Source organism: Triticum aestivum, chromosome 1D, assembly GCF_018294505.1.
Source record: "Triticum aestivum cultivar Chinese Spring chromosome 1D, IWGSC CS RefSeq v2.1, whole genome shotgun sequence".
Taxonomy (NCBI): Eukaryota; Viridiplantae; Streptophyta; class Magnoliopsida; order Poales; family Poaceae; genus Triticum; species Triticum aestivum.
In genome coordinates, this window is record NC_057796.1 from 192,235,392 (window position 1) to 192,245,906 (window position 10,515).

At 47.2% G+C, this 10,515-nt stretch overlaps 1 protein-coding gene across 1 annotated transcript; it reads left to right on the forward strand.

The window, feature by feature from the left end:
- The first annotated feature begins 8,493 nt into the window (after positions 1-8,493).
- On the forward strand, positions 8,494-9,766 carry LOC123167127 (uncharacterized). Its single transcript, XM_044584961.1, has 2 exons — positions 8,494-9,098; positions 9,247-9,766. Exons 1-2 carry the CDS (start codon positions 8,952-8,954, stop codon positions 9,568-9,570), a joined length of 471 nt encoding a protein of 156 aa, XP_044440896.1. The 5' UTR covers positions 8,494-8,951; the 3' UTR covers positions 9,571-9,766.
- Positions 9,767-10,515: the final 749 nt, after the last annotated feature.

Here is a 10,515-nt window from a genome sequence, read left to right on the forward strand (position 1 = left end):
GCCGGACACTCTTATGAGCCGGCCGGGACTCTGAGAGCTGCTGGGTGTCGGCCTCCCTATATAAAGGGACGACCCGGCAGCGGTTGAGGGACAAGAACAATCTCATCGAGAGCCGGGCATAGCAGATTAGCTCCCTGGTTATCGAAACCCTAATCAATACCACCTCAAACTGGACGTAGGCTTTTACCTTCACCGTAAGGGGCCGAACCAGTATAAACCCTCGTATTCCTTGTCCCGCTTAACCCCTTTAAGCTTCCTAGTTGCAATGGCTCCACGACTAAGTCCTAGCTCGAGGACATCTGCCGTGACAATTCCACGACATACACCGAGGCCGGGAAAACCCGCGAAGCCCCACACCCTCCTCCGTCCGCCACCCAGCCGGAGCCTCTTCCCCGATGATGTCGTCCACAGCAACACCTCGAAGTCCCTCATCCACCGTACTGGATGAGGATCCGTCGTCGATCTGGTCGTCCCGCCAATTCAGCCACCCGTCCTCCACCTCCAAGGAGCTGCCCTGACGTTCCCCTCGTCTTTCGCACCACCTCCATTCCCACACCGCCGTCTTCACCTACACCATCGGAAGAGCATCAGCATCACTGTTTCCTCGGATGAAGTTGCGGCCTAATCGGCGCCACCAAAGAGGTTGTACACTAATCGCCACATTTTCTTCTTGATTCGATCTCACGGTGCTGCCGGCGCTCGGTCCCGAGCCGACACGGCGCGGCTCCATCCACCACAGCGTCGCCGGCCACTTCCTCCACGGCGTCGCTCCCTCGGCGGCGATGTCCACATCAGTAGGAGCTTCTGCTGCTTTAGCTCTCGCTTGCGCTGCTGCTCTGCTCTTGCTCTCGGTCCCCTGCCTGGTCAGCTCTTGCTCTTGCTCGCGCTGCTGCTCTCGCTCTTGCTCTTGCTTGCGATGCTGCTGCGATATAGCTACACTTCAGTCGACTGAATCGACTTTTGGGTCAGTCGATTTTCCGGGGGTGGGGGGCTCACGGGAGTTAAGGAAGAACCAGCAGCAGTGGGGAGGGGGGCTTGCCGGAGAAGTACCCCACTATCTATCTTAGGGTTCAGGGTGGGGGCGGTGGTCGCCGGCGGTGGTGGGGCGGTGGCGTGGGGATCGCCGGAGAAAAATCTCGGCACGGGGGGCCTAGAGGGATGGCCAGGGAGGCGGTGGGGAGTGTTTTCGGGGTGGGCGGGGCGGCTATTTGGCCGGTGGTGGCTGGCGGCTCAGGGGGGTGGAGATTGAAGATGAACTACAGGCCCTTGATTTCGTATCCAACGACTGCAAAATCGACTGACCAAAGATGAAAAAGCAGTCAACTGACGTGTAGCCTCACCTCTAGTGAGTTCAGTTTCGACAGTAAAATTCAGTTTCGACGGCAAAATTCAGTTTCGACAGTTAAGTTCAGTTTCGACAGTTAAATTTAGTTTCGACAGTTAAGTTCAGAGATGAGCGGCTGATGTATACATCTAGCACTGTGTGGTTATGTATTTTACGTCATCTATTGGAGATGCTATTAGAATTCCACTCAGGTTAACGTTGTCTCTCTTGTCCTGCTTCAGCCTCGGCGTCGTACAACTCACCGGAGCTGCTCCAACGACGAAACCCTCCATCACAGCGGAGAAGTACCTCGGGTTCCATCTCCAGACGCCTAAGATCTTCTTCCCCTCCTTCGACAACCAAGTCAGCCGGAGCATCCTCACCGGCCAACCCAATCACGCTGAGATCGACATGGCTTTGCCAAAGAGGTTGTACACTTCTTGTGGTTTGACTTAATCTCACCATACTTCTTTGCATCCTGTGATCTTCCAATTCTTGTGAACCAAACACCCAGATTGGCAGAAATCATGTGTTTTTAAATTCTCTGTTTTGCACGTGCATTCCTATCCTATTCCTGTCTATTTCCTATCCCTGCATTGTTAGAATCCTCAAATTCAAACAAGCCCTTACACAATTACTTCTGTTACAGATATGTGTCAAAGAAAACCTTGTGTGGTTTGTCCTGCTCCTGCGGTGCTGTGTTCCACCCCAGCTCAGCTGCTCCAACGACAGAAGGGTTCACCACAGCAGGGATCCGCTCTCCAGACTGTCTTTCACCGCCTCAGATCTTCTTCCCTGCCGCCGGCAGCCACGACAACTGCATTACCATCATCAACTGAGCAGATGACCTTGAGGACTACACGGGTCCACAAGAGAGGTCGCACTCTTCCGTGTCTGCTTACGTTATGCATCATTTAATATGTTGACATGCTACTTTATCGTCGTGTTCACCTATTAAACTCCGACTCAGGTCCAAACTTATGCTAAAACTTGAGTTTTTAAATGGTTGTGGGGTACATATTGGGGCAACAATCAGTACTATCTGTCTACTATCTGGTTAATCTCGGGTGTCTACTATGAGTTTCATGTTGGGTGCAAACAAACATTAAAGGAGCCATTATCTGTATTTTTTAACTAAAGCTATTATCTGCCTGCTATCATTGGTTTTGGGTCTATCCACAGTTTGCTACCATCACTCTGGATTTGTGCATGCACTCCTTACATAATCTCACTATGTTTTATTCCTATGCATGTCAGTTATTGTACACAATGGAACTGAACATGTAGAGCAAAAGAGACAAGCCTTGCGTGGCAATAAAATTTCATGCATACGTCGCTCCATGGTGGGCGCAAAGGCAACCCCCCTCCACCCATTTCGGATCGTAATCAAGAGGAAGATAACTGTTCTGAGGGGGATTCAGAAGCAGAAGACCACTCCTATTTACCCCATGAGGTCTTCGCTCTAACTTGGCATGCTGATGTTGGTTATATCATGCATATGGTGCCTTGCATTGCTTACTTTATACATCAAATATGTCAACTGCTTAGTTTAGACATGCTTTGTGTGAATGCCGTGCTTCCTAGCAACAAAGTCTCTCTTATCATAACGTTGATTCTTTGATTGTGGGTTATCAAGATCAACAGCAAGTTCAGCTTCTACATCATTATCATTGCTAGTTTGAGCATCAACATGAACATTATCATTAACATTATCACTAGGTTCATGTTCATCACCAGATTGTGTTTCAGCATCAGAAATAGAAATATCATTGGGATTCTCACGTGTGTCTACAACAGGTTCACTAGAAGCATGCAAAGTCCTATCATTTTTCTTTTTCTTCTTTTTAGAAGGACTAGGTGCATCTATATTATTTCTCTGAGAATCTTGCTCAATTCTCTTAGGATGGCCTTCAGGATACAAAGGTTCCTAAGTCATTTTACCAGTTCTAGTAGCCACTCTAACAGCATAGTCATTATTCTTACTATTTAATTCATTGAGCAAATCATTCTGAGCTTTAAGTACTTGTTCTACTTGAGTGGTAACCATAGAAGCATGTTTACTAATGAGTTTAAGTTCTCCTTTAACTCTACACATATAATCACTCAAGTGTTCAATCATATAAGCATTTTGTTTTAATTGTCTACCAAAATAAGCATTAAAATCTTCTTGCTTAACCATAAAATTATCAAACTCATCTAGGCATTGGCTAGCAAACTTAGTAGGAGGGATTTCAACTTTATCATATCTATAGAGAGAATTTACCTTTACTACCTGTGTCGGGTTATCAAGACCATGTGTTTCTTCAATAGGTGATGAATTAAGATCATATATTTCTTCAACAGGCGGTAAATTAAGACCATGTATTTCTTCAATAGGAGGTAAATCCTTCACATCTTCAGCTTTTATACCTTTTTCCTTCATAGATTTCTTTGCATCTTGCATATCTTCAGTACTGAGAAACAGAACACCCCTCTTCTTCGGAGTTGGTTTAGGAATAGGCTCAGGAGTTGGCTCAGGAAGTGTCCAATTATTTTCATTGGTCAACATATTATTCAATAGGATTTCAGCTTCATCTGGTGTTCTTTCCCTGAAAACAGAACCAACACAACTATCCAGGTGGTCTCTGGAAGCATCGGTTAGTCCATTATAAAAGATATCAAGTATTTCATTTTTCTTAAGGGGATGATCAGGCAAAGCATTAAGTAATTGGAGAAGCCTCCCCCAAGCTTGTGGGAGACTCTCTTCTTCAATTTGCACAAAATTATATATTTCCCTTAAAGCAGCTTGTTTCTTATGAGCGGGGAAATATTTAGCAGAGAAGTAATAGATCATATCCTGGGGACTACACACACAACCAGGATCAAGAGAATTAAACTATATCTTAGCATCACCCTTTAATATGAACGGAAATATTTTAAGGATATAATAGTAGCGAGTTTTCTCATCATTAGTGAACAGGGTGGCTATATTATTTAATTTAGTAAGATGTGCCACAACAGTTTCAGATTCATAGCCATAGAAAGGATCAGATTCAACCAAAGTAATTATATCAGGATCAATGGAGAATTCATCATCCTTATCAGTAACAAAGATAGGTGAAGTAGCATAAGCAGGATCGTATTTCATTCTAGCATTCAGAGTTTTTTGTTTAAGCTTAGCTAATAATTTCTTAAGATCACTTCTATCATTGCAAGCAAGAAAGTCTCTAGCAGTTTCTTCATCCATAACATAGCCCTCAGGCACAACAGGCAATTCATATTTATTGGAAGAGTCTTCATCATCACTTTCATCAATATTATCAGTTTCAATAATTTCATTCTCTCTAGCCCTAGCAAGTTGTTCATCAAGAAATTCACCCAGTGGCACAGTATATCAAGCATAGAAGTAGTTTCATCATAAGTATCATGCATAGTAGAAGTGGCATCATCAATAACATGCGACATATCAGAGTTAATAGCAGAAGCAGGTTTAGGTGTCGCAAGCTTACTCAAAACAGAAGGTGAATCAAGTGCAGAGCTAGATGACAGTTCCTTACCTCCCTTCGTAGTTGAGGGATAAATTTTTGTTTTCTCGTATTTCAAGTTCTTCTTAGTGACCAGCAGATATAAATCCCAAGTGACTCAAAGAATAGAGCTATGCTCCCCGGCAACGGCGCCAGAAAATAGTCTTGATAACCCACAAGTATAGGGGATCGCAACATTTTTTGAGGGTAGAGTATTCAACCCATATTTATTGATTCGACACAAGGGGAGCCAAAGAATATTCTGAAGTATTAGCAGTTGAGTTGTCAATTCTACCACACCTGGATAACTTAGTATCTGCTGCAAAGTATTTAGTAGCAAAGTAGTATGGAAGTAACGGTAACGATAGCAAAAGTAATATTTTTGGGTTTTGTAGTGATTGTAACAGTAGCAACGGAAAAGTAAATAAGCGGAGAACAATATGTGAAAAGCTCGTAGGCATTGGATCGGTGATGGAGAATTATGCTGGATGCGGTTCATCATGTAACAATCATAACATAGGGTGACATAGAACTAGCTCCAATTCATCAATGTAATGTAGGCATGTATTCCAAATATAGTCATACGTGCTTATGGAAAAGAACTTGCATGACATCTTTTGTCCTACCCTCCTGTGGCAGCGGGGTCCTAGTGGAAACTAAGGGATATTAAGGCCTCCTTTTAATAGAGTACCGGACCAAAGCATTAACACATAGTGAATACACGAACTCGTCAAACTACGGTCATCACCAGGAGTGGTCCCGATTATTGTCACTTCGGGGTTGCCGGATCATAACACATAGTAGGTGACTATAGACTTGCAAGATAGGATCAAGAACTCACATATATTCATGAAAACATAATAGGTTCAGATTTGAAATCATGGGACTCGGGCTCTAGTGACAAGCATTAAGCATAGCAAAGTCATAGCAACATCAATCTCAGAACATAGTGGATACTAGGGATCAAACCCTAATAAAACTAACTCGATTACATGATAAATCTCATCCAACCCATCATCGTCCAGCAAGCCTATGATGGAATTACTCACGCACGGCGGTGAGCATCATGAAATTGGTGATGGAGGATGGTTGATGATGACGATGGCGACGGATTACCCTCTCCGGAGCCCCGAACGGACTCCAGATCAGCCCTCCCGAGAGAGTTTAGGGCTTGGCGGCGGCTCCGTATCGTAAAACGTGATGAATCTTTCTCTTTGATTTTTTTCTCCCCGAACACGAATATATGGAGTTGGAGTTGAGGTCGGTGGAGCTCCAGGGGGCCCACGAGGGAGGGGCCGCGCCCACGGGGGCAGGCGTGCCCCCCACCCTTGTGGAAAGGGTGTGGGCCCCCTGGCCTTGATTCTTTCGCCAGTATTTTTTATTATTTCCAAAAATGATCTCCATGAAGTTTCAGGTCATTTCGAGAACTTTTGTTTCTACACATAAATAACACCATGGCAATTCTGCTGAAAACAGCGTCTGTCCGGGTTAGTTCCATTCAAATCATGCAAGTTAGAGTCCAAAACGAGGGAAAAAGTGTTTGGAAAAGTAGATATGACGGAGACATATCAAGGACGAAGAAGGAGTGTGGCGGGCCGTCAAATCAGAGTACGCGGGCACCGACTCCTTCATCGCTTATTACCGGCCCACTGCCTCATCTTTTGGCTCTTCTCCCGGCACCATCGTCACCAGCCCTTTTCCGGACAGCCACCGGGATGTTCTCTTGGTGTCTTCTGCTGCTCGTACCTCGCCTAGGCGCTCCTTTTGCCCTCCTGTAATCTTGACCCATTTCCTGAGGAGAGGGACAAGAAAGGGATTACGGGCATCTTATCTCTTTTTAGTTTTTAAGCCTGCAGGCACTTGTTAGATTTAAACCTTGTAATCCCCTTGCCCATGTATACATTCCGTATGAATTGTACTTGTTAATAACGTATTAATGAAGAAAAGGGTGTTTTGCCGGGTTTCTTTTGTCTGTGAGCGAGGTCCACACCAAGGAATGAATCCTTGTTACTTTAAAGTAAACATCATTACCCGGCAACAAACCTTGCCGTCCTCCTGCTGTCGGTGTCAAAACCGGCGGATCTCGGGTAGGGGGTCCCGAACTGTGCGTCTAAGGTAGATGGTAACAGGAGGCGGGGGACACAATGTTTACCCAGGTTCGGGCCCTCTCGATGGAGGTAATACCCTACTTCCTGCTTGATTGATCTTGATGATATGAGTATTACAATAGTTGATCTACCACGAGATCGTAGAGGCTAAACCCTAGAAGCTAGCCTATGATTATGATTGTTCTTGTCCTACGGACTAAACCCTCCAGTTTATATAGATACCGGAGGGGGCTAGGGTTACACAGAGTCGGTTACAAGGGAGGAGATCTACATATCCGAATTGCCAAGCTTGCCTTCCACGCAAAGGAGAGTCCCACCCGGACACGGGACGAAGTCTTCAATCTTGTATCTTCATAGTCCAACAGTCCGGTTAAAGGATATAGTCCGGCTGTCCGAGGACCCCCTAATCCAGGACTCCCTCAGTAGCCCCTGAACTAGGCTTCAATGACGATGAGTCCGGCGCGCAGATTGTCTTCGGCATTGCAAGGCAGGTTCTTCCTCCGAATACTCCATAGAAGATTTCGAACACAAGGATCGTGCCCGGCTCTACAAAAAAAATTCCACATACCATCGTAGAGAGTTATAATATCCCACAAATCGAATCTGCTGACACATTTCATAGCGTGACATCACGCCATGGCCCGGTCATTATTCGAACCGTTTTTCTCAACCTGCTACTGCACATATTGCGAGGCGGTTTTCTTGGCATGTCTTGTCAAAGCAGAGATCGTGTCCCCTTATCACGGGATTCTCATCAATACGGGTGTGGGTAACCCAACCGCGCCATCAATTACGGCGCTTGGGGAATAAGCGAGTTTACCAGGCAGGTGGGGAGGCGCATAGTTTCTTCCGCCCTTATAAAGGGACAAGTATTCATCTTTTTCACCCACGCCTTCCTCTTCCCCTGCCCACTCATACGCACTCGAGCTCCAGCGCCCAAGTTCTCATCCTCTCCGCAAAGCCATTACAAGCATGTCCGGAGCGGGGGCAAGTGGATGGTTGAGGGAGTCCTGGATTAGGGGGTCCTCGGACTGCCGGACTATATACTTTGGCCGGACTGTTAGACTATGAAGATACAAGTGTAACGCCCCGAGACCGACGCTCCAGATGCGTTCCAAGTTTTGCGTGTCAGCTCGGTTATTTATTTTGTGTGTTGCATTCATCATCGCATCATTTGCATTGCATCAGCACTTCGTTGCCGTCATGTTTTAAAAATTTGCATTCGTTCGTAGTTGCCGCGTTCCCCTAGTCTTCGTTGACCGTTCCGAGACCAACCGTGTTTTCGGTTCCCTCTTGTCAAACCAACTAACCTCTCTCGTCAGCCCGCGATCCCCTCCGGCGCGTCCGAAAGTTGTCCCGTACCCGACCCGGTTTGTTGTTACCGTTGGATTCGGATCATCCCCAAACATCTACAAAACATCACCGTTTTCTTCATTGGACTTCCTAAACTATATTTTCTCAGCCGTCCGATTTTAATCAGATGATCCAAAATACCCCTTTCTTTCCCTATATAAAGACCCCTAATCTAAATATGGACAAACCCTAAAATCTAGGGAGATGTCCCATCCTCCTCGCGCCGCCACTCCTGTTGTCTCCTCCCGCCTTGGGTTTTTCGCCGATCCAAAATCCTCCCTCGAATTTCCAACCGGACCAATTCCCTCGTCGTCGCCCAAGTTCCACCCCAACCAGAGCAGCCCCATCCCCGCAGGAGCGCCCTCGGCCTCCTCTGTTTTTTCCTCGCACCCGTAGTAGCAGCTCCACACGCCCGTGGATCCCCTTTGCCTCGCCTGAGCTCGCCGGGGAGCAGAGCACCACGGCGCCCGAGTTCCTGCGCCCCCTCTTGATCCAGGAGGCCGAGCTCCCTTGCCTGAGGCCGCCGTCTTCGACCGGCCTCGTCAGACGCCATCGCCCTGCTGCCTTCTCCTTCCTGTTCGATCCGGAGGAGAGGAGCTCCGCCATGGCCTCGCCGTCAAGCAGCTCGACCCCGCCGCGGCCTCAAGTCCTCTGCCCGTCGCCATGAACGCCGCAGGAGCACCAATGCCACCAGCAGCCGTGCGCCTCCTCCCTCGTCCCAGCGGAGCCCCGTCCTCTCCGCGCCTGTCCAGTGTGCCCGGCGCTCCAACCCCAAGAAGCAGCAGCGCCCGAGCGCTCCTCTCCTCGCCGGTGCGCCCCCCTCCATTCCGGCGCCGGGAACGGAAACCCCGCGCCCGGATCCTGGTCCACCTCCCTCTGCCCGTCCCTTTCCTCCTCGTATCTCCTTCCTCCCTCACCGCGACTTCTCTGAATTTGTTCCCCGGCCATGTCCTTGCAGCTCCTCCGCCGCCCTGCTCAGTTCGTCGCCGTCTCCGCAACATCCGGCGAGGCCCTGCGTTCCCAGCCTCGTCCCCGCCTCCAGGCCGCCGCTGCGTCCCCTGCTTGTCGTCGCGCCGGCTTCTGCTTCCTCTTCTTCAAGCAGGAGTTCTGCTCGTCCCGCGCGCCTGACACCGAGCAGCTGCGCTCGTTCTCGAGAGCGTTGACCAAGCCCAGCGCCGCCCCAGCCTCATCCGGCCCAGCCGCCCCCTCTCCACCAGCAAGCCAGATCTGGCCCGTGGTGAGACACCCACCGAAGCCCACCCGTGTGCAGCGCTCGCAGTAGCTGGCCCAGTTCAGCTAGATTCGGCCTGATATGTTTTTTCCTTTCCCAGCGAATTTAGTTATTATCCCGGGTTTTGTTGTTTTTACAGAAAAACCCTCCACATCATGCATGTAATATCTCACGAACTATGCATCATATGTAAAAACTTCATATATGTGAAATGCTTAGTTTTTAATCTAGTTTCATAATATGCCACTTTCACCCATGTTAAAATTGTTTAAAATGCTGTTTGATTAAATTTGCTCAAATAACATGCTAAATGCTTTAATTCATAACTAAATAACCGTAGCTCGGATTTAAATAAACTTTAGATGTAAATGGGGTAGAAAAATGCATAGATTAACATGGTGCACTTTATTTTGCTGTTTAACAACATTAAAATTGTGTTTATGGCAGAACCGTAGAAAATTCAAAATATGACATATGGGATTTTTCCGGTTTTGTCGTTTGTTATCTCCGGCCTCATTTAAAGTTGCCTAGATAGGTTGTTTAATTATGCTTCACCCCTTGCCATGGTTAACAACATTTAATATTGTTGGTTACTTAAACAAGAGCGAACTAAATAACTCGAAGGTGGTGTTTCGTCAATATGCAACTCGTTGCATATTGAGCTCCACTTCATTTGTAGTGTTGTTTGTTGCACTTTGCCATGCCATGCCTCATTAAACCGGACATGCATCATACTTGATTGTGCATCATGCCATGTTTATGTGGTGGTTGTTTACTTTGTTGTTTGTTTCTTTCCGGGTTGCTTCTCTCGTTACCTTCGGTTTCGTTCCGGAGTTGTGAGGTTTCATTCGACTACGTCCGCTTGTCTTCTTCATGGACCCGTTCTTCTTCCTTGCGGGATCTCAGGCAAGATGAACATACCCTCGAAATCACTTCTATCTTTGCTTACTAGTTGTTCGCTCTATTGCTATGCCGCGCTACCTACCACTTGCTTAT

What these genes read in the sequence shown, in the direction of transcription:
- LOC123167127 (XM_044584961.1), top strand. Translation starts at nt 8,952, where the DNA reads ATGAACGCCGCAGGAGCACCAATGCCACCAGCAGCCGTGCGCCTCCTC. An exon ending in GAGCGCTCCTCTCCTCGCCG is followed by an intron (nt 9,099 to 9,246) that starts GTGCGCCCCCCT and finishes ATGTCCTTGCAG; the next exon opens with CTCCTCCGCCGCCCTGCTCA.